Source organism: Pogona vitticeps, chromosome 5 (assembly GCF_051106095.1).
Source record: "Pogona vitticeps strain Pit_001003342236 chromosome 5, PviZW2.1, whole genome shotgun sequence".
Taxonomy (NCBI): domain Eukaryota; kingdom Metazoa; phylum Chordata; class Lepidosauria; order Squamata; family Agamidae; genus Pogona; species Pogona vitticeps.
The window spans coordinates 120,288,589-120,312,530 of record NC_135787.1 but is presented as its reverse complement, the minus strand read 5'-3'; the positions used below and the strand labels follow the sequence as shown (position 1 = coordinate 120,312,530).

Here is a 23,942-nt window from a genome sequence, read left to right as displayed (position 1 = left end):
AACTGGAGGAGGGAAGGCAAAATATTGTAGTCCTTTAAAGACTAACAGATTTATTTTAGTATGATATTTTGGGGATCAAAATCCACTTCTTCAGACACAAGAATGAAAAAAAACATGTTCTCTATATTTATTCCATGGTGGTGAGATTTATGTCCACGTAAAGATACAGAAAACAGATAAAGGGACAACCATTCATTAATGCAGAAATTAAGATTATCAAGCTATTATTTAGCAGGTCTCATCCGTGCCATAAGGTACATAGACTTGGCTGTCACAGGAATGGTGAAAGTTGTTCCTGGGAAAGATGTCAGAGTTTATCAAGGAGACTACTATTTTATTCCATAAGATATTACAGAAAGCTGGGCTACTGATACATTTAGTGATCTTTATCTATCTAATATGTCTAGTGTGCTAAGAAGCCCTTAGAGATGCACTGGAACTTATTTATGTAGTCAATTCCTGCTGTCTCTCTCTTGAGCTTCCCTTTGTAATTCTTTTTTTTTCTACAATAGCCACTTTGATATCTGTCCTGGGAAACAGATTTCTCTGTGCTGCCATTTTAAATGTCAGACTACTTATCCCTAGCTTACTTATTAAATTCAGACAAACCTTTTACAATAGCACCCATAATTCCCAACAGCTACAGTGGTACCTTGACTTACGAACGTCCCTATTTGTGAATGATTCGAGTCACAAACATCTCTGTTTGCAAAAAGTTGCTTCAACCTGCAAACGGAGCCTCGACTTACGAATCAAAAAGAACAAGAAAAAAAACCTTTCCTGCCCTTTTTTGACCTAAATTCAACTTAGGTCAAAAGAAGAAAAAAATCACCCCCTAGTGGTAGAGTACAGATTAACTGGCTTTGCGTTAATTCCTATGGGAACTAATGCCTCTACCTACGAACAGCGCCTCAACATACGAATGGAAAACAGCAGATACGGATTAAATGGTTTTCAATGCATTCCAATGGGAAAGTCTGACTTGACTTACGAACTTAATTCCAATACGGATTAAGTTTGTAAATCGAGGTACCACTGTATATATTTTTAGGGGATGTGAGTGCTCCTGCTGAGCCACTGGGCTGTCGTTTGAAAAGTCAGCAGTTCGAATCTGTGCAACGCCTGTTGTTTGTCCCAGCTCCTACCAACCTAGCAGTTTGAAAGCACGCAAATATGAGTAGATGAATAGGTACCACCTTGATGGGAAGGTAACGGCATTCCATGTCTAGTCATGCCAGCTACATGTCCATGGAAAGTATCTACGGACAAACACTGTCTCTTTGGCTTACAAACAGGGATGAGCACCAGCCCCTAGAGTCAAACACAACTGGATTTAATTGACAAGGGGAACCTTTACCTATATATATTTAGAATTACGAGAGTACGAGTTCCGGAAATGATTTTACTAAGAAACTACTTACCTACATGAGCTAGGATTTTACAGATTTCTAAGTATCTAAAAACGTAAACTGAGGCTGTCCTACTTTGGGCACATCATGAGAAAACAGGATTCTTTGGAAAAGACAAAAATGTTGGGAAAGGTGGAAGGCAGCAGGAAAAGAAGACTAAATATGAGATGGACTGACTCCCTAAAAGAGACCATGGGCTTAAGTCTACAAGAGCTGAACAGGACACCTGAGGACAGGACATTCTGGAGATCGCTCATTCATAGGGTCCCCAGGAGTCCAAGGCAACTTGATGGCACATAACAAAATATAAATTTCAACTACAACCCATTTAGTTTGGATAACCTTTAAAGAGTTTTAGGTACAGTGGACCCTTGACTTACAGACGGCTTGACTTACAGACTTTTTGAGTTACAGACTTCTCTGGCCGCAAAATTTAGGTTTGACTTGCAGCCTGAGAATTGACTTACAGACCAGAAAAAAACCAAAATGGAACAAAAACGGCCTGTTACGGGATTAATCGGTTTTCAATGCACTGTAGGTCAATGACTTGACTTACAGACTTTTTGACTTGAGAACCGCCTTCCAATACGGATTTTAAGTTTTCAAATCAAGCCCCCACTGTATCACAAAGACCACAGTAGCTTCCCTGCTTTTTCAAATGTTTATGTTTTAGTTACACAAACTGTGCATTTAAAATAGTGACCAGAATCCAAATTATAGTGCCAACTAGAGTAGACCCACTGAACAAATGGGATTTATATATGTGATTATATTCAGCAACTGATTCAATGTGCCTACACTAATTGAGACTACAAATTAGATTTAGGACAGTGTTTTAAAATTATGTAAGAACATATGCACTTATTATATGCCCTAGTCACAAGATTAGACAGTACACATATTTAGAGTGAGTGAGTGAGTGAGTGAGAGAGAGAGAGAGAGAGAGACAAAGAAAAGCAGGGCAAATAGCTGGATTCAAATTACAGTGTTCATGCTGTCAGACAAAAAGCCTTACTATTGCAAACAGAACCCATCCAATGACTACAAATGAAAAAGGAACAGTTTTTCTTTTCAAAGTACATCTATCTCATCCTCTCTTGTTAAAAGCTTCTGGATGACATGCTGGGAGATATAAAGAAAAAGAAAATAAACTAGCTTCTATGTTACTATTTGCCATAATCCTCTGGCTAGACAAAACTCGTCACACAAAAGCTTCTCTTCCCAAACAATTTCTAAATAGCTTTACAATTATGAAATCAGATGATAATTGTGGGAACCTTTCATGTTTACCATTGTTGGAATAAGAGAATCTTGCTGTGTGGATTTCTGCATTTTAAAACAACACCTTTTAACTAAATCATTTTGCTTTTAAAATCTGTATTTCCAACACAGATACATATGCATACAAATAGCCCAGCGCACAAAAGCATTGCTAAACATATCACAACCCTAAAACATTCCTTTGTACTTACGTAGGAAGTGTTTTTCCAGCAAGGCAATTTCCAGATGGCCTTTGATCTCATTTAGTCTATCAGACTCTGTTCTGTTATAATCCAGGACTCCTGAAGCCATATTGATGGTCCCAGGACCAGCCTTACAGAGGAGGAATGAAGAAAGAACAGAAACACGGGGTAAGCTCAGAAACTCACTGCTCTTAAAGGGGGGGGGGGGTTTACAAGAACACTAAACAGACACATTAAAACATAAAAAACAGCATATTAAAAGAAGGGCCCTTTTTTTTTTTCAAAAGCTCAGTATAAACCAGGTCAACAGACCTCTTATTCAACATTAGCCTCTGAAACAAATCAATAGGAGATAAGCAAAACACAGTATCTCTATCAGGCGTCTCAGAGCACTGCGCCTGCTCAAACCTGCGAGAGCCATAGGGGGAAAGCATTTTGAGTTCTGCAGCAAAAATCATCACGATCTGAACTCCTCCTATTGGCTGAAAACACAGTTCTAATAATGGGTATTTGAAGTGAATAAAGGCCAATTATTTCAAAGTAACCATTTAAGCACTTATTGGGAAGGTAGAATAAATTTGCTGAATGCTGCCTAATGTTGCATTAATCCTTTCCCATGCATAAGTGAATAAATTTTGCAGCATAGCATAACAAAGAAGAACAGGAGATTTCAGTCCCCATGCAGGGCAGACAATAGAAAGGAGCTTCTGCATTTGGAGTAGATGAAAGGGGGAAATCTTCTGAAGTTTAAATTTCTAATATCTAGCACTTCTAAAAATCAATCCTGCATTAATCCTGCATCTGTTCTGATCTTTGCTCCATTATCTCTACTGTTATGTCCATGCATTTATTTTGCATGGTTAGGAGCTAATAACATTGGTCTAATATTTCCTCCCATTTGAGATAAATGCAAAGGTAAAATGGTAGAAATGATGTAATAGTGCAAAAATTAGAACAAGTGCATCATTTCAAATGAACAAAGTTTAAAAATTTCTATACAAATAAAAACAAACTACTGAGGAAAAAGACATATTTTCAGGCAAGTGAGGGTCTGCATGAATGGCGACTATGGAAAATGATGTATGCCTAAGAAAAGGCACATACGCTGATACCAGTAACCAAACAGCTGCTTAAACTGAACAAAATAAATCTGCACAAGGCTAATAAAATGGGAAATGACAGCTATCAACATTTTAGGTTGCTGATTATGATTAAAAATTGGCTTTGAAGTTGCATCTAGGGTTATATGGTAGGATGTATTAAAGGGCTTGGTGTGCTCTGGTCCATGGAGTCATGAAAAGTCAGACACGACTAAACGGCTAAACAACAACAAATTAAAGTTTACCCTGAATTTCTGCATGTGTTAGAATATTGCCAGTGCATCATTTGAAAGTAAATGTAACACACCTGGTTATTTCACTTCGCTCTGCAGAGCAATATATGTGATTTTCATTAGGAAAAAAAAATTACACCAGGAGCAGGGGGCAGTAACCACCATGATTGCATTCTGGTATAAAAAAGGAACAGAGTAGACCTTTGGTCTAGATGGGCAGGGTAGAAATCTAATAAAATAAAAATAAAATAAACAATGAAGCTATCCAGTTACAGATCTGCCTATGTAGCATGCAGATTAACCAGAGAGAAGACCAGTTTGGTTTGTGTAAGAGTGATATAGGAATATACCAATGTTAACACGTATGTTTTTTAAAAAAATCACAATGTTTCAATTTGTAGGAGGGAAAGAACAAGCTAGAAAAAATAAGTAACTCATAGCTATCTAGAAGCCCTGCCCCCTATTAATTTCATGGAGCCTGTTCAGCACTTTCAAATTTTTACGTATTAATCCAAGATGTGAGCCCAGTAAATAATAAATGAAATAAGGATAAATCCAGTATCCCCCTGAAAACTGCCATTAAATATTTTCTCGTTCCTTCCCTCTGAAGCCTCCACAGTACCCAAATCCTGAATGAGTCCCAGTCTGTGTGAGAAAAAGACAAACAGAGAGGAAGGGAGGGAAAGACTTCAGATATTTTTTTTCTTCAATGGACCAGCAGATGCGCACAGAAACAATTCACCCATTTGTGTTGATGCTCTTTCCACCATCGGAAGGCACACAGACCTCACTTGTGTGGGGCTTCCCTCAGCCTTTTCACAGCCTTCCTTCAGGCCGCCTTCCATCTCTTAAAGTCCCTCCAAGTTATGGTCAAGTGGTTCATGCTTGGAATGTACAAGTGCTCTTTTCCAGAGCCACGGCTGTGGTCCTTAGTTCCTATTAAGTGTGGAACGCCTGGACGTTTCGAGAAATCCAGGGGCATATTTTGTCAGCATGTTTATCTTTTCTACACAGCTACAGAATGTGCAGATTCGTTTAAATCCCACCCTGAAGGCTAAACCAGATGTTATTAAGAGATGCCATGGCTTCAGCATCTCTCCCCCACCCTTCACAACTCTCCTCAGGACAAATAACACATGTCCTCACATTGTACAGTTTCCACTGTACAATGGAATGTACGACTCAATGTCCTCATGTATTGTGCTGTTTCTGAGATATATCTCGTGTGAAATGGACAAGAGGGAGAAAAGATATGGAAAACTGACTGCTCCCTTTCTTTTATAATACATGGACTGATTAAGTCTGCCTTCCATTTGATACAAATATAACACTACAATCTTTTCTGTCAACATGACAGTGCATTCTCTGTGCTTCCTTACCACTCTCCATACACTTACATAACAGCAAGTCCCATTAAATCCCAGACCACATTTTCAAGCAAACCTGTGAATCCAATCCCGCCAGCGATAACTTCACTGTCTAGGTGCACCCACATCTGTCTATCCATGAACTAGCCCAGTGGTTCCCAACCTTAGGTCCTCAGAAATTCTTAGACTACAATTCCCAGAAATCCTAGCCAGCTCCTGGGAGTTTTAGTCCAAGAACATCTGGGGAACCAAGGTTGGGAACCACTGAAATAGTGGTTGGGATCTCTTGAAGTAAGGCTTCAAGTAAAGAAAGTAAGTAGTTCTCCAATGCAAGTATGTGGCCCAAAAGATTTGCAGGAAGGTGCATGATGCAGCAATCTGATGGAACTAAGCATGCTATGAACTGGTCAGAGGCTAGATGGGAGACCATCAGTTGGCAACTATGGCAACAGTTCCATGATGAAAGAAAAGTGGGACATAATTGTAATAAAATAAATATAACATAAATTGGCTAACTAGACAATTTAGTTGCCAAGCACTGGTGTATCTTCACCAAGTCACCACCTCACCTTTGGATCCAGGTTAGGGCAGAAATAACTAAGTATGCTTCAGAGATTTAACTAGGTCATTGACAGAAACATTGGTTTCGTATTCCATTCAATCACTGATTCTACAAAGTTTAAGACAGGCACAGAATAATATCACAGATATAAATTATACAAAGAGACAACATATGCATTTAGCATGAATCATATCTAAACAAAAACTTTTATATCCCCTACAAAACAAACAAGAAATAAGACAATAGTTATATTTAGAATTATATCAACATATACTACAGCCCACATCATGGAATGTGGTGCCAGGCCTGACCAAAATGCCCCCTTTCCAGTATTCTGGCTACCCATTTTAATGGGATTACAACTAAGCCATTTTAAAGTAAAATTTAAAAATTGTTTCCTGTCAATGTGACTGACAACACATTCATGGAAAAATATTTCAGAAGCATCAAATGACTTGAGGATGTGGTGGCGCTGTGGGCTAACCCGCAGAAGCCTGTGCTGCAGGGTCAGAAGACCAAGCAGTCGTAAGATCGAATCCATGCAACGGAGTGAGCTCCTGTCGCTTGTCCCAGCTCACGCCAACCTAGCGGTTCGAAAGCATGCAAATGCAAGTAGATATATAGGGACCACCTCAGTGGGAAGGTAACAGCGTTCCGTGTCTAAGTCGCACTGGCCATGTGACCACAGAAGATTGTCTTCGGACAAACGCTGGCTCTATGGCTTGGAAACAGGGATGAGCACCGCCCCCTAGAGTCGAACACGACTGGACAAAAATTGTCAAGGGGAACCTTTACCTTTACCTTACTTACATATCACACTGAAAGTAAGCAAGAGAGTTATTAACTGTATGCTTGAAGTTTTTTTTAAATTTATCAGCGAAGTTACATGGCATTCAAATATAGTGAAGCTAAACCCAACATGGTTTCAACTCTTGAAGCTTTTCATGTAACTCAGTATTACATTGCAAGGACTAAAGTGTCATACAGTATTTACAAAGCTGTTTGTAGTACTTAATCTAGGAAGAATATTGTATTTAGATGTAGGCTTATGAAATTAGAGTAAATGTAACATAGCAGTTAACAATAAGAGTGATGAGTCTGTTAGCATGTTGTATTTAGGCCCATGTTTCTATCCTTGTACAGTAATATTTTTAAAATAAAATATTCCATTTTATTACTAAACCTACCAGTAGTATGAATATAATAGTTTACTTTGCTTTGGAGTACCTCTTCCAAGATATGCTTATGCATTTCTGTTGCATAAGTACCTCTTCCAAGATATGCCTGTGCATTTATATTATTCTCCAGAATAATATAAATAATTCTCAGCAACACAAGAGTTCGTAACAGAAATAGTTTTGAATTATGTATGAAGTAAATGATTTCATATATATACATATCTACTCATAAACAGATCCAACTAAGTTTACTGAGACATGCATTGCAAAAAAAACCCATTGATTTCAATGGGCCTTGCTTTTCAATAAATATGTACAGGATTGCATTGCAAGACTCATCCAAGAATGCTTGCACAAATACAGACCATCCTTATCAGAATAATTTATTAAATCCCCATATTATTACAATTAATAAATTATATAAATAAAGGAAATTGCCAAGTATTCCTCATAACCACTTAAAATATAGGGAGGACATAACAAACTACAAAATCAGAATCAGAAAGCCAGCACTAAAACTTAAAAGTATCAGCATTTTATGTATTCTTGAAGGTTTTCATGGCCAGGATCTGATTATTGTTGTGGGTTTTTTGGGCTCTTTGGCCGTGTTTTGAACACATCCTACAAGCAGTATTCAAGCCTACCACAAAAAACAACAAATGTTACAGTCAGCAAAGGACAAAAGCAACTCCCTCACCACTGCAGGAGTATACCGAATACTTTGCAGTTGTGGCCAGGTATATATTGGAACCACAAAATGAAGCATTCACACTAGAATTAAAGAACATGAGAGACACTTCAGACTAAAACATCCGGAGAAATCAGCAGTAGCTGAACATTCTCTAAAACAAACTGGACACAAAATTCTACTTCAAAATACTGAAATACTGGGCAACACCAGCAATCATTATGTTAAACTGCACAGGGAAGCCACTGAAATCCACAACCAGTGGAGCTTCAACAAAAAAGAAGAAAGTTAAAAACTCAACAAAGCCTGGCTTCCAGCACTGTAAAATACAGCCTGCAAAAGGTCAACAAACTCTACCCAGCCACAAGGACAGGTGATCACTATACACAAAAGACCAGTTAATGACACCCATCAATCACAGTGACAGATAATCTCTCCCCCTTATCCCAACAATACACCCACAACAAAAAACATGCTGATCACCATAATCACCCAATCTACTGAACAGGACAAAAGCTGATCCCACAGCTATAAATACTCAACTATCCAAGCAAACTGCAACAGAGTACAGAAAGAGTTCTGACTCCTGTCCTCTGAAGATGGCAGCCACAGAGACTGGCGAAACATTAGGAAGAACAACCTTCAGAACACAGCCAAAGAACCCGAAAAACCCACAACTATCAGCATTTTATTAATTATCACTTGCAGTGAACACTGGCATTGGAAAGCTGTTTTCTGATGCCTAGTTTATGAGATATAAGCCAAAAATCAAATATTATTTGCACAATTCTACCCTTTAGTCAGAGATTCCAAGGGTGGCTGATGAAATTGTAAAAACAATAAAACACTATCCAATACACAATATTAAAAACCAAAAGACTAAAATAAACTATAGCCAATAAAGCCATTAATTAAGCAATATGATTAAAAACTCTCAACCCAACCACAGAGGCCCACATCTGGCACTAAGCAAGCATCCTTGGTGAAGGCATTCCATAAATAGCCTGCCACAATCAATCAATCCTTCTCCCCAGACACCATATGCAATAAAATATCTGTATCTTTATCTGTCTATTATTACCACATTTATACCCCATGCAACTATGATGGTAAGTGCATATCACCAGCCTGAGGGGTAAGTACACAGGCACAGAGTTTACGCATTGTCAGCTGCAGTGTGGGATGTTGGAGGAATTTCACTAACACCTCAGGCACATTTTTTTAAAGATTAGAAACTATCATGGCAGACAGAGTTATCAGTAGCTATTATCTCTCATGGCTACACGAGCTTCCATGTTCACCTGCAACAGCCTATATATTCTAACAACAAACTTGTTTTTCATATAGAAATTCTTATATATAGCTAAAAGAGCACTATGCTTACATAAGAAGAAAATTACTGGGGAAACTCCAAGTACACTCTACTTTTAGTTCAATCATAATTGGGGGGGGGGAATCAAAATCTTGATGTTCTGGCTTCTTGCTTCTTCAGTTTATTTGAATAAATGTTTGCTGTTCCCAAGGTGGCAGTTAATCAGGAAAACTGTCTTCAGGCAAGGTGAGAGGAACTAATCCACCAGCCCAAATTAGCCTCTGCCCCTCAGTTGATGGTTTGTACTGTTCTATATGTTTGTTCTCTGAAGTGGTATCTCACAAAAAGAGAATATTATAAAGACGAAGATTTCTATTGGTACCAGTCAAAAGACACCATGCTTAGTCCACCTTATCTTCTCTAAAGTACAGTGGACCCTCAACTTACAGACAGCTTGACTTACAGACTTTTCGAGTTACAGACTTCTCTGGCTGCAAAATTTAGGTTCGACTTGCAGCCAGAGAATCGACTTACAGACCAGAAAAAAACCAAAGTGGAACAAAAATGAAACTAAAACTGCCGGTTACGGGATTAATAGGTTTCCAATGCATTGTAGGTCAATGGAGACTCGACCTACAGACTTTTCAACCTGCAGCCACCGTTCCAATACGGATTAATTCCGTAAGTAGAGGGTCCACTGTATGTCCTTTGGGGAGGACTAGTTAATAAAATAAATAAAATAAATGAAGAAATACTCTGAATGTGTTGGGAGTTATAAGAAAAGACAACTTCATTTTGACACCCTATAAAGTGGCATGACTGATGAGTTCATAAGCAGCCCAATGCATAGTAATCTATTTGCTGAATATGGTCCAAGAACTAAACTAATACATTAAGGTAGATGAGGTGGTATTTTAGTTCAGGCAGTGCTGGGTAATGAAGCCAAGATAGTAGATGAGGAATAAAATGTTGTTTATTGTAATCCTGTTTTTCTGAGCATATTGTCTGATTCAGCATAGTAATCACTTCCATTTCATCTATATTAATTGCCTTTTTTAAAAGTTAGAATACACTGGTTGTGCTATAATCACCTTTTGGAGAGAGAAAGAGTAAAGAGAGGAAGGGATTGAAGGAAATAAAAGGGAGGAGGAGAAGTTTGGAAGTTCACGGCTTGTTTGGCCTTGTATTGTCTAGACAGTACATCGACTGGCCACATTTCCCCATGGATTCCAACACGGTTGCCTTCCCCTTACCCAGCACTGATACCTAATGTTCTGTACCTTTGGAGAAGGGCAGATACTAAGCCAGGGAGAGCTCTGTTTGTATGCGAAAGCTCAGCTCTGGATAATATCAAGTAAGAATAATTTATAGGAGTTCTCACACCGTACAGCAGATTTTTCTCCTCTGAAGGACCCAAACAGGTGAAAGACAGAAAATCCATGATTAGGGATCTCAATGTTTCCATTTTCACAAAGCCCCTCCTGATAATCCTTTACAGATTGCTTAATTAAATCAGATCACAAACATTGGGAAGGCAGATGTAACCTTTCCCCCTGCACCATGTTTATGATATAACCCTGTCCCTTAGCTTTGTATGAGCTTATGTCCGTCTGTCTGTGCATGTGACTACATCTCTCAGAATTCCCCAGCTAGCATCACCACTGCTGGTCATGCTGGCAGAGGTGCTCTGTTCATCCCAAAAGTAGCTTTTCTGCTCTGTGGATAAAACATATACTACTCCCCCCTCCATCTTTATTGCTCCAAAAGAACTTAAGAGATCCCCACAATAGCTTTGGGTACAAATGCAACAGTCGTGAAATCTTCCTTTTAGATACAGTGGTGCCTCGCTTAACGATTGCCTCGTTTAGCGATGAATTCGCATAACGATGTGTTTTTTTAGAAAATAATATGCCCCATATAACGATGTTTCCTATGGGCGATTTTCGCTTAGCGAAGTTTGGGACCATGCTTCGCATAACGAATGCGATTTTAGGTCCCCTGCTTCACTTAACGATGTTTCTTTTTTCAATTAAAAAAGTGTCTTAGAAGGGTCAAAAATGGTTCTAAATGCTTGGATTCGTTAGAGGACCCCCTAAGTCATGTGCAAACCTGATTTGGCTTTGATCTGACTTTTCGTTAATTTATGGTTAATTTTTTTTCAGCCCATAGGAACCAATGGACCTGTCAAAATCTGACAGCTCCATGCTTTCCTATGGGGGAGAAAACAGTTCGCCATAAATTAACGAAAGTTAAGATCAAAGCCAAATCAGGTTTGCACACGACTTAGGGGGTCCTCTAACGAATCCAAGCATTTAGAACAGTTGCTGAGTCTTCATTAATTTTTTGTGAATTTTTTCTTCCCCCATAGGAAATAATGGAGCTGTCAGATTTTCACAGCTGTCAAAAGTTGGGGGGAAAAATTCACCATTAATTAACGAAAAGTCAGATCAAAGCCAAATTAACTTTTGCATCCGTTTTAGAGGGTGCAGAAGCTAATCCAAGCATTTAAAACCATTTTGACCCTTTTATGACACACTTAATTTTGCAAAAATTGACTTCGCAAAGCCATTGAAATGTATTGAGTCAGCTTCAATACATTCCAATGGAGGAAACATTGTTTCGCTTAGCGATGTTTCCTATGGGTTTTTTCGCTTAACAACGGCAATCCGTTCCAATTGGAACGGATTAACCGGTTTCCAATGCATTCCTATGGGAAATGGTGTTTCGCATAGCGATGGTTTCACATAGCGATGTTTTTTTTGGAACGAATTAACATCGCTATGCGAGGCACCACTGTAGTTCACATCTCAGCACTTTTTGATGTGAGACAGATTTGGCAGCTTCTGTATGTTCAGCAATAGAGAAAGATTAATCTAATTAAACAGATATGTTAAAGATGAAACATAGTGGCTGAAATCCTGCTGCTTAGCATAGTAAATTGCAACCAGAATAAAATATGGTGAATCAACTCCCCTGTAAGTTCCACTAATTCAATGGGCCTACTCACATTGTGACATCCTGTGCTGAGCAACAAGATTTCAGCCAATATATGGTAGATCAAAAGCAGGTCTCATGTTGAATGTGGACCTTAAGTTTACAAGAGCTAAAGACTGCAAGCGAGACAACCCAGACAAAATGAAAACAATGAGAGGATAGCTGTCACAGTTACTGCTCTGTCTTGAAATATTGTGAACTATCCTGTTCCAAATGTGAAAGTTAAAAATAATTTGATCTGCATCACGCCACCAACAGAAAAGTGTGCAGTTGAACTTATCTCTTGTATGACCTTGCTGAATTAGAATGCTGTTCAAAGCAGATGAGTCAGAAATCATTATAACGTTTGCTTTCTGTATTAGCTGATAATGTCAGGTCAACTTAAAATGCTGGTTTGGTAACTTTATTTTTTCTTCCAGATCAGTTAACATTACCTAGTCCACAGGCTCACGTTTAATATTTTCTTTGTTAGTTTTGAGTACAGTTGGCACAAGGCTTCTAGGCAAGGCCCCTGGACCTGCCAATGCTGTCCACCCCCTGTTCTACATGATCCTCTCCGTTTTTTTCTTAACTTCAAAACCCATGGCCATGTTGGTTGGGGATTGATAGGATTTGTATTAAAATCCATCTGGAGGGCACCAGGTTGAGGAAGCCCATTTTAAACACCCAGAGTGGTCAAAATGACTAGATAGGTGGGGTATAAATAAATAAATAAATAAATAAATAAATAAATAAATAAATAAATAAATAAATAAATACATACATACATACATACATACATACATACATACATACATACATACATACATACATACATACATACATACATACATACATACATACATACATACATACATACATACATACATTGTTACGGGAAACAAACCATGGCTGACACACAACCAAATCAAATAACTAAGAAATGAAGTCAAAGGCTTAAATGCAGTTCACTTAATGTGTGATAGGTACCATCCAGATAGGGTTTCCTAGGGACACAGGATTTTAGAAATCTACTTTTCTGGCCTTAGAAGCCTTCTGAGAGCAGTGGTAGTATCGCTCCTCCAGTAGGGTGGTGATAGCAGCACGGGCAAAAAAGTAGGTGCTATGGGGAGAAGATTTAAGGAGGAAGGAGTTGGATCCACTTATTTCAAAGCCCTCCAACCTTCCCAACACACCTCAGAAGAGTGGCAAATACATCTATAAAATGTTTTATAGATGGCACTATACACCTGTAAGACTAGCAAACATTTCAGAGGGTAACAGCAATATATGTTGGAAGCGTACAAAAATGCAGGAACTTATTACCATATGTGATGGACATGCGAAAAAGTCAAAAATTATTGGACACAGGTGAACAGTGAAAGAAATTATCCAGCAGAAATTAGTTATAAAACCTGAAATGGCATTATTGAATGTCATGCCAGGAATTAATAATTAAAAAATGAAGCATTGTCTAATGTATATACTCACAGCAGCTAGACTACTCCGGGCCCAAAAATGGAAAAGCGAAGAGATACCAACGATGGAAGAGTTGTTAAAGAAGCTATGGGATATAGCAGAACTGGACACACTATCAGAAGCACTACGGGAACAACCAAGAGACTATGTAAAACAAAGCTGGAAACTAATATATTCCTGGGCCCAGAGGAAGACAGGAGTGTAGGGCAAATTTCACTACATATGTATGTTTGTTTAGTACACACTGGAAACCAAACCGGGGAGAGTGGAGGGTTAACAAGGCTGGAGTCTCCGACTCCAAAAGGGGGAGGGATTAGTTTAGCACAGTGGTTCTTAACTTTTGTCAGGGACGTGGTGGCGCTGCGGGTTAAACCACAGAAGCCTGTGCTGCAGGGTCAGAAGACCAAGCAGTCGTAAGATCGAATCCACGCGACGGAGTGAGCGCCTGTCGCTTGTCCCAGCTCCCGCCAACCTAGCAGTTCGAAAGCATGCAAATTCAAGTAGATCAATAGGGACCACTTCGGTGGGAAGGTAACAGCGTTCCGTGTCTAAGTCGCACTGGCCATGTGACCACGGAAGATTATCTTCGGACAAAACGCTGGCTCTATGGCTTGGAAACGGGGATGAGCACCGCCCCCTAGAGTCGAACACGACTGGACAAAAAATGTCAAGGGGAACCTTTACCTTTACCTTTACCTTCTTAACCTTTGTTACTCAGATGCTTTTGAACTGCAACTCCCAGAAACCCCAGTCAGCACAGTTGGTGGTGAAGGCTTCTAGGAGTTGCAGTCCAAAACTCCTGAGTAACCCAAGGTTAAGAACCAGTGGTTTTAGCAGAAGGATTTTTTTTGTTTTTTCCTTTGGGTTTTTCCTTTTTTTCTGTTCTATTCTTCTTTCTTGCTCTGTTTTTGTTTTTTGTATGTTGATGCTTTAGTTGAATTTAAATAAATAAATAAATAAATAAATAAATAAATAGGAAGAAGAAGAAGAAGAAGAAGAAGAAGAAGAAGAAGAAGAAGAAGAAGAAGAAGAAGAAGAAGAAGAAGAAGAAGAAGAAGAAGAAGAAGAAGAAGAAGAAGAAGAAGAAGAAGAAGAAGAAGAAGAAGAAGAAGAAGAGTGGCAAATACAAACATGGGGAGAAGTGGGAATAAAAATCTATTAGAAAAGATAAAAATGCTGACTGGAGTGGGAAATAGCTGCCCCTTTCCCTCCTGGCAGGAGCCCAACAGGACTTTGGGTTTTACAGCTCTTTTGCCACAAATCCACCCAACCCCCCTCTCTATTGGATGGTTCAGCCAAGCTTTTAAAAATACAAACACGTCAACAAAATACACATCACAAGCTCAGCTACTTACAGGGTCTCTCAGCTCATCATTTTCTTTGCCTGACGTACGAGGTATTTTCATAGGGATTTCATCTCCGCATTCAGTGTCTGAAGCATTGGGAGACTCTGCTAAATCAAGGAACTCATCTCTCTTGTGACCTCTGAACCTTATTTTGTCTAATCTCTTTAGCATGTTCAGCACTGTGCCTTTCTGCTTTATCTTAACATGACGATTGGAGTCCCTGCAAAACACAAATGAGAACAAGAAAGGCAAACGGAAGATTATTTTCAGAACATTCACTATAACGACAAACATTCTAATTACATAAAGTGCTCTTATAATCACTTACTGAATGCTTGCTACAGAAGTAGTAATCCCATTTCAGAAAGGGGATAAAATATATATATACTAAGGCTTACATTCCAAAATCTCTTTATTTTAACAAAGTGTCTATCCATAACAACATGGTTGTTTTTGTCCACAGAAGCATTAAATTGGATGCCCACACAGTCATACTTTGAGCAGATCCACTCAAACCTAAAAGTATTTGTAAAGTATTTATGACAGATGTATATCCCATTAATTTTAATGTATCTACTCTTAAGTATAGACCCAACCCATCATCTTTTTCACCAGGTACACAGCAACAGTAATTGCTATTAGAACACGACTCTGTATATGTGTCTTTTCTCTGTCCAGATACCGTTTCGCTGAAAATAAGACCTAACCTGAAAATAAGCTCTAGTAGGATTTTTCAGGATGCTCGTAATATAAGCCCTACCCCAAAAATAAAGCCTAGTTAAGTGAAACCCTGCCCTCCACTATTGTGCAGCAACCAGAAGATGACATGACTGTATTTGAATTAATGTAGATTATGGTACATGGAAAAAAGAAATAAAACATCACCTGAAAATAAGCCCTAATGCGTTTTTGGAGCAATAATTAATATAAGACCCTGTCTTATTTTGGGGGAAGCAGAGTATATACCCTCAACAACAATAATAGTAAAAAAATTAGAGCCGATTTCCAGAACTTTGATCATGAGGGTTTCACATTTACCCTAACCATAAACACAAAAAAGGCGGCTTAGAGAAAACAACGCTCAGCCTTAGCTAATCATTTTTAATAATATCAATCAACTTGTCAGGTTTAGGTAATTTTACAGAAATTATGCAGAAATATTTACAAATTAGAACTATTTATTGTTGTTATCGCTAAATTGCACAGAAGTCCCAACAGGAAAATACAGTACTGCCGATCAGTTGTTGGAAAATTGTCGTTTTGCGAAGAATCGGTTCCCAAAGCAGGGAACCGATCATTGCAAAGCGAAATTCCCCCATAGGAAACATCGTTTTGCGATCGCAAAAAGTTCATCTTAATGTGGTTTCGACGTTAAAGAGAGCAATGGTAAACCGAGGCACCACTGTAACTAGTATAAAGCAAATAGAAGAAACAATTTTTAGAAAAAGCTATTAGGAAAATGCTAGAACTAATTAGTTAAGGGAAGAAGAGACCAGAAAAAGACATTTCTACTTCCACAGCCACTGAATTAATAACTGTCCTCCAAATGCATGATTGACACTCTCCAAAGTGTGTATGGCTTTGATTTTGGGAAGCCCGGATAGTTCAACAATTTGGATACTCACAAAGCCAGAAGTCAAGAGTTTGATTTCCTACTTTGCCTTATAGGATAAGTGCTTTTCCATGTAGTCTTGAGCAAGGTGCAGTTCCAGAGTACCTTCAGAAGGGAACAATAAGTCACCTCTGAATACTCTATACAGTGGTGCCTCGCTTAACAAGGAAATCACTTGACGATTAGGTTTTTGTGATCGCAGAAGCGATCGCAAAACAATGGTTTAAATGGGAAAAATCCGCTTCATGATGATCGGTTCCCTGCCTCGGGAACCCATTTTCGCATTACGATGATCTAAAAACAGCTGATCGTTGGGTTTCAAAATGGCCACCGGGTGTACAAAATGACCACCCGCTGAATTCCTCGCTTTACAGGCACCGAAAATGGCTGCCCCTATGGAGGATCTTCGCTGGACAGTGAGTTTTCAGCCCACTGGAATGCATTTAAGGGTTTTCAATGCGTTTCAATGGCCTTTATTTCGCTTAACAAGGTATTCGCTCTACAGCAATTTCACTGGAAAGGATTATCCTCATTAAGCAAGGCACCACTGTACCTAGAAAATCCTAGAATGAGGCGCCCTAGCCAAAATCAGCTTGATGGCACGTAATTGTTATTTATCCATAACAGTCACAAGTAAGCAAATTACTTGGGCTCCTGGGAGCAGTAAAGAAGAGGAAGGGGAAAGGAGAAGCATCCTCAGGCAGAGCATAATAGATGTTCTTATATATCATAAGAGCATCAAAAGGAGGTGACAAGAGCGATAGGGACCCTTGCATTCAATATACTCATATGGCTTCCAGCACTTGGTGTGCCGCTAGGGTTCTTCTAGCTTTCTGTTCTGGTTCCTTCCCTTTGCCCAACTCAGTTTGCATTCTGTGTGATCACATCTTGTTATACAACAGTGGTTCCCAACCTTGGGTGACCCAGGTGTTCTCGGACTGTAACTCCCAGAAGCCTTCACCACTAACTCTGCTGGCCAGGGTTTTTGGAAGTTGCAGTCCAAGAACATGTGAACAATATGTTCTGATAGACTGGAACTGCAACAGTGAATCTTATGGGCTACAAAAATAAGAACTGTAGTCCCAGAAATCCAATGTTCTTTATTTCAGTGTGAAATGCCTAACGCGTTTCGGCCTATCAAGCTTCTTCAAGGGCATGTTTATTGAACCCTAATTAGCTCTTCCTCTGTTTATTCCATCTGTAACCAACTCCATTAAATCAAGAAGGGTGATTTGACTTAGCTGTCAGTGGATGTGCTTGTTCCTTTCATTATTTTCCATACAAAAATTGAAAAAGAAACTAGGTGCAATCTTTCTACTGACTAACTAAGGAAAGATTGTACAAAGTATCTAGGCTTCCAACAAAACTGATTTATACAACAGAACTTTTTTTAAAAAATCTCATTCATACTAATAGGAAGTGGGTAAAAGAGGTGGAGGCTACCATGTCATGCCCTCCATAAGACAGCACAGGTATCTGACATTATCTTTGGAGCTCCTTTCTGAAGATGCAGCTGGATGACAAAACATGCTCTCCAAATGCATCAGGAAACCATACCTAGAAAAGAGGGTGTGGTTTTCTGCTTTGGCAAAGAATGAGACTCAGGTGGCCAGACTCAGGTGCTTGGGGAGTACAAAACTAAAAAAAAATACTCTGACAATTCCAAAGTCCAGTGGTATACTAATTTCAGCTTGCTAGCTTCTTCAAAGTAAAACAAGTGATATTCAGCAAGCTACATGATTTTCTGCAGTAAGATGGCTCACAGAAAGCAAGAGACTCAAAAACATGGTGATGAGCCCAAAGCAAGAACAGCAGGAGGTTGGTAGGAACCAACAAGATCAAGATGACAACAAACAGGAAGAAATAAGTACCAAAATTGTGAACCTGGAGATTATTTCTGGCCTAATGCAAAATCAAAAGAAAGAAAGGACACCAACTCGTGGACAGAACATATAGAAAGGAGAGGTATAACTCTAGCTATGCAGAACAAGAGACTCAAAGGGGCAGATTTTTCAGCCGAAATTTAATTATGACAGTATTCAAGTATTCCTCTTACAGGGTTTGGAGGCTTTTACAAATAGCAGAATACTGAAAGGGTATGTGGTTCTTTAGCTGGCTGTATACTACTTGACTGGTGGCCCATTGGAGATTAACTACTATGTTTCCTATTGGAGATTAACTATAATTATATTAATGGTTTCCTAGTCAGGGTACATGACCTGATACTAATTGCCTAAGAGGCTTGCATTAGCCAGATATGGATTTCCTGGGCTCTTTTGCCTACCCTGCTCTCTTCTGCATTTTACAGCCTTAGATCAGTGGTTCCCAACCTAAGGGTCATGACCCCCAAGGGGGTCACAAAATGTTTCCTGGGGAGGGGAAGCAGTCGTTTTATATGTGTTGTAGCCCTTGTTAAGTACAGTGGTGCCTCGCTTAGCGGCGTTAATCCGTGCAGGAAAAAACGTTGCTAAGCAATTTCATCGCTAAAAGGAATTTAAAAGCCCATAGAAACAAATTAAAATGCCACTAATGTGTTCCTATGGGCTTCAAAACTAACCTTAAAGCGAAGATCCTCCATAGGGGCGGCCATTTTCGGTGCCTCTAAAGCGAGGACACACAGTGGGCGGCCATTTTGTTTACAGGGTGGCCATATTGAAACCACCGATCAGCTGGCCGAAAATGGGGGCTTTGCGATGATCGCTCCCCCGCAATCATTGCAAAGCGAATTTTCCCCATAGGGACCATCGCTAAGCGATCGCTTTTGCGATCGCTTAAACTCCATCACTAAGTGATTTTGTCACTCAACGTTCTGAGCAGATAGGCGGGGTATTAAATAAATAAATAAATAAATAAATAAATAAATAAATAAATAAATAAATAAATAAATAAATAAATAAATAAATAAATAAATAAATAAATCGCTAAGCGAGGCACCACTGTAATTTCTTCCATGACCTTTTGGAGCCAGATATTAAAGTTAGTGTGTAAGCGTATGAAGGAGAAACAGGCCCTTTGGGGGAGAAAGAACCATCTACATTAAAAATGCCTATCTATGCAAACATGGTGTGGTGATGTCGTAGGTTACATGGCTATTATAAAAGGGGGTCACAACTTGAAAAAGGTCAGGAACCACTGCCTTAGATGTCATGCCTGAACACAGTTTGCTTCTCAGTGCCACAGAAAACGTGCACATACAAAATGCCAGTTTCTCCTTGCTCTCTCCCTTTCACTTTCACATTCCTACTCTCAAAGGAAACAACGGTACACACCATTCACACACAGAAACACAATATTCCAAACAAAGATTACCTGATTTTCAAATAAAGCCCAATGGCTGATTTATATTTTGATATCATTGCGTATTTATCCTTTTCTCTTTAATTCTTTACAGTCAGTGACAGAGCTCCCCATATCCCAGGCCTTGGAGGCTGAAATACTGTACACTTATATTTCTGAGCAAATGGGATGTTTAATGGTACTGTACAACACCTTAGCAGGAGGAAGAAGAGTCAGTACACCGCAATTTATGCAGTAAACATCTATGCATACGCTTATGTTAAGAGATAGTCTGTGCATCTGAATATTCTTATCAGTGAATATTCTTACCAGATTTTGGAAATCAGCATATTTTCCTCAAGTGCAAGTTGTTACTGTTCCCTTATACAAAACAGGGATATCACCAATATGGGGAATTCAACTTCTGTGCACAGTACTACACAATAAACAAAGTACTACAGTTTGTTTATTCACTCCAGAGAGAATCAAAGCAACTCCTATCTTTACTGCTGTACTTGATAGGTTGAGAGAAAGCTTTAAAAGCTCAAATTCAGAAAAATGCTTTTAAGAGTGATCTTAACCGACCAGACAGGCAGGATATAAAATAAATAAATAAATAAATAAATAAAATAACTAAATAAAAATGTTATGGTTCTTCAGCTGACAGCAGTATTAAGGTATGTCACCAGCCATTGACAACTTTGTCCATTAGAATAAAATGTCTGACTCTCACTGTCTCTTGTATAGCACATGTACAGCTACATAACTAATTTATTTATTTTAAAATATTTTACCCCACCTTACTCCTTAAAAAGGATCCAAGGTAGTTCATGTCAGTAGAAGACAATGTTTAAAACCTAAAAACAGTAAGAATACAAAAGATGACAAAAGAATCAAACAAATTACACCCTAAAGCGGTAAACAAAACCAACACCAGAAACATATCTGAAGCAACAAAGCACAACAATCCATTAAAAAATATCTCACTCAGACAGCCAGTCACTCAGGGAAAGCCTGCCTGAAAGGGTCTTCATCTACTTGTGGAAGGACAGCCAAGGACAGCAAAAAAACACAATTGATGCATCTCACAAAGCAGACTCTTGTTTACAAAAATGTATCTTACAACTAATGTAAAATGCCAGAAGACTTTGCCTTAGGTTTCTTGAAACAAACTAATACTGTACCTATACCTCTGTGGAATAAATTTATTATTTTCTACACAAATCTTTCTTTCCGCTGTCAGTGTTTAAGAACTATGGATGAAATATACTTGGATTATGAGTATGAACAAATCATTCATTTTTCTGCACGGACTAGATCTGCTTGATATAAGAGTATGAAAGAGAGCCAAGTTGAATTTGTAGATTCGTTTCTGTAACATTTAAGCAGTATTTATTTTGAAGCCCCAACTTGGGCACATTTCAAGTTGTTACAATCTAATCAGAACAACCTGTTCAGAATTCCACTTCAAGCAGTAATCCAAACAGGGGAAAATACAGATTAGAGGCATATTAACACAGACACCCAACCTACTGAGCTTAGTACTTAGAATTTAAACCTGCAGATGCAATCCTACATTCACTGCATATTGGAAGAGCAAGAGGGAAGGAGCCAACTTGGCCTCCCAAGGGAAAGCATTCTACAACCTGGGAGAAGACATATTGCCACCAGATGTGACCGTGAAGTTGGTGAGAGTGAGAGAAGGGCCTCCCCTGAAGATCTTAAAGAATCCAGAAGGCTCATAAATGAAGATACGATCCTTGAGATAGCCTGCATCCAAACTGTATACAGCTGTATAGGTCACAACCAGGACTTTGAATCAGGAAGGAAGCAGAAATTGGGCCCAAAAATAGACTGGCAGCCAGTGCAGCTACTGAACTAGGGGAATCACTGGGCACAGTTAGCAGGCCAGTTGCAGCATTTTAAATAAGTTGAAGTTTCTGAACTATCTTCAAAGGCAACCCCGTGTAGAACACATTACAGTAATACAAGTGGGATGTAAACTAAGTCATGTGTCACTATAGCCAAATCTGACTTTTCCAGAAATAGGCACAGCTGGCATTCCAGTTTTAACAGTGCAAATGCACTCCTAGCCACTGCTGGAATCTGAGAGTCCAGCCTCAGGGACAAGTCCATGAGTATTCCCAACTTGTGAAACTGGGTTGTCAAGGGGAGTGTAACCCGGTTCAGTACAGGTTGAATCCCGATTCCCTGATCTGCCTTTCAATTCACCTAGAGTACCCCTGCCTTGTCTGCACTAAGTTTCAATCTGCTTCTCTTCACCCAGTCCATTATCAATGGTAAATGCTGGTTTGGAACAGAACCTACTTACAGTACTTAATTATATACTGCCCCATTAGTGCACAGCACTATTTTGAGTGGTGTACATATAAAAACAACAAACATAATCAAGAACAGTGTAAAACCAATAACAAACAACTAAAATAAAGTGTGCTGCTTACTAAACCAGGCATTAAATCCAGCTTCCTTGGAGTTAGGAAGAAAGGAGAAGTAGAGTTGGATATTATCCACATGCTGGTGACAACCAACTTCAAAATTCTGGCCCTCTCCCAGAATGTTCATGTATATGTTAAAATAGCATGTGAGATAAAACAGAACACTTCAGGATCCATAGACCTACAACTAGGTTACTGAGCAGGAATCTCTCATCATCACCTTCACCCTCCAGGAAGGACTGGAGCCACTGTGAAATACTACCCCTAAGTTCCACCCCCGAGGGACAGCCCAAGGAGATACCATAGTCAATGGTTTCAAAAGCCACTGAGAGATCCATCAGAATCAATAGAAACGCATTCTTAGTCCTACCATAAGTCATCCACCAAGATGACTAAAGCTGTCTCCATCCCATGACAAAGCCTGAACCTGAACTGAAATGGATCTACAGATAATTCATCACATCCAGGGATCCCTCGTGTTGAAGAACCATCACATGCTTCAATATGTTGCCAAAAATGTAACACTGGAGGGCAGGCAATAATTGTCCAGTATAGTGGGATTCGAGGAGGGCTTTTTCAGCCAAGGGTGCTAGTGGCCCCTCAGACATGACAAAGTTGCCCCCTACACCCTCTGGGTCACAAAAGGACTCTCTCAAGAAGAAAACTAGTTTTTTAAAGGCTAAAATTAGGGTTGGAATGAGGTGGCGAATGGTGGACCCCAGAAGCCCTGAGCACTGCATACGTCCCATGGGTCGCAGGTTGCTAAATAAGTAAGAAGAAGAGGCAGGAAAAGAGGCATGCCCTAAAGAACACCCATACCCTGTGAGGTGAAGAGGGTATCCTCTTTATTGGTCAAGGTATCAGTCACTAGACCTAACCGTGTATACATTAATGTTTTGTGGGCACACAGATTTTCTCACTATCTGAACAAGAGAGTACGAATAATGCAGAAAAACTGAGGGGGACTCAATATGTCCGTCATTACGCACATTCTTCAAATATTTTTTGTAATTAACTCAGGAAAGTAGGGAACACAGACTGTACCCTGCCAGTTCAAAAGTTCATCAATGAACAATACAGAAACTCCACAATCCAACTGCGTCCTGGTTCTTCTCAACAACTGTATTAACAGATTATTGACAAGAAGCCAGTAAAACTTACACAAGAGCCAAAACTTGAATATTTAATATGGAAAATCATAGAAGGCAGATAGAAATGCCTGTCTTACATATGACGTATGTAACATAGGGTTGCTAGTTTCTCAGATAAATTTCTGGATGCTTCGTAGTTTTCTTCCTCAAGTTGGAAATAACACAAAGATTACAACATTTCCACTACGCAGAACCTCTGTTCTGTATTTATACAATTCAGTTAGTTAATACAAAAGGTCCTGAAATCTTGAACTCATTTATAAACACAACATAGCATGTATGTCATGGAAGACGAAACCGTCAGCAATATGAAACAGGGCAGTTAAGCTGATATTAG

General features: G+C 39.2%; 1 protein-coding gene across 2 annotated transcripts in view; it reads right to left on the bottom strand.

The window, feature by feature from the left end:
- The window catches only part of GRAMD4 (GRAM domain containing 4), a 121,054-nt gene that overhangs the window by 71,648 nt on the left and 25,464 nt on the right, over positions 1-23,942 (bottom strand). For both annotated transcript variants that reach the window (XM_073000624.2, XM_020796982.3), the window contains exons 2-3: positions 15,120-15,330; positions 2,882-3,002 (exon numbers count right to left, since the gene is read on the bottom strand). In XM_073000624.2, coding sequence (XP_072856725.1) covers positions 2,882-3,002; positions 15,120-15,330 — 332 coding nt within the window. The remainder of the gene's footprint in view (positions 1-2,881; positions 3,003-15,119; positions 15,331-23,942) is intronic.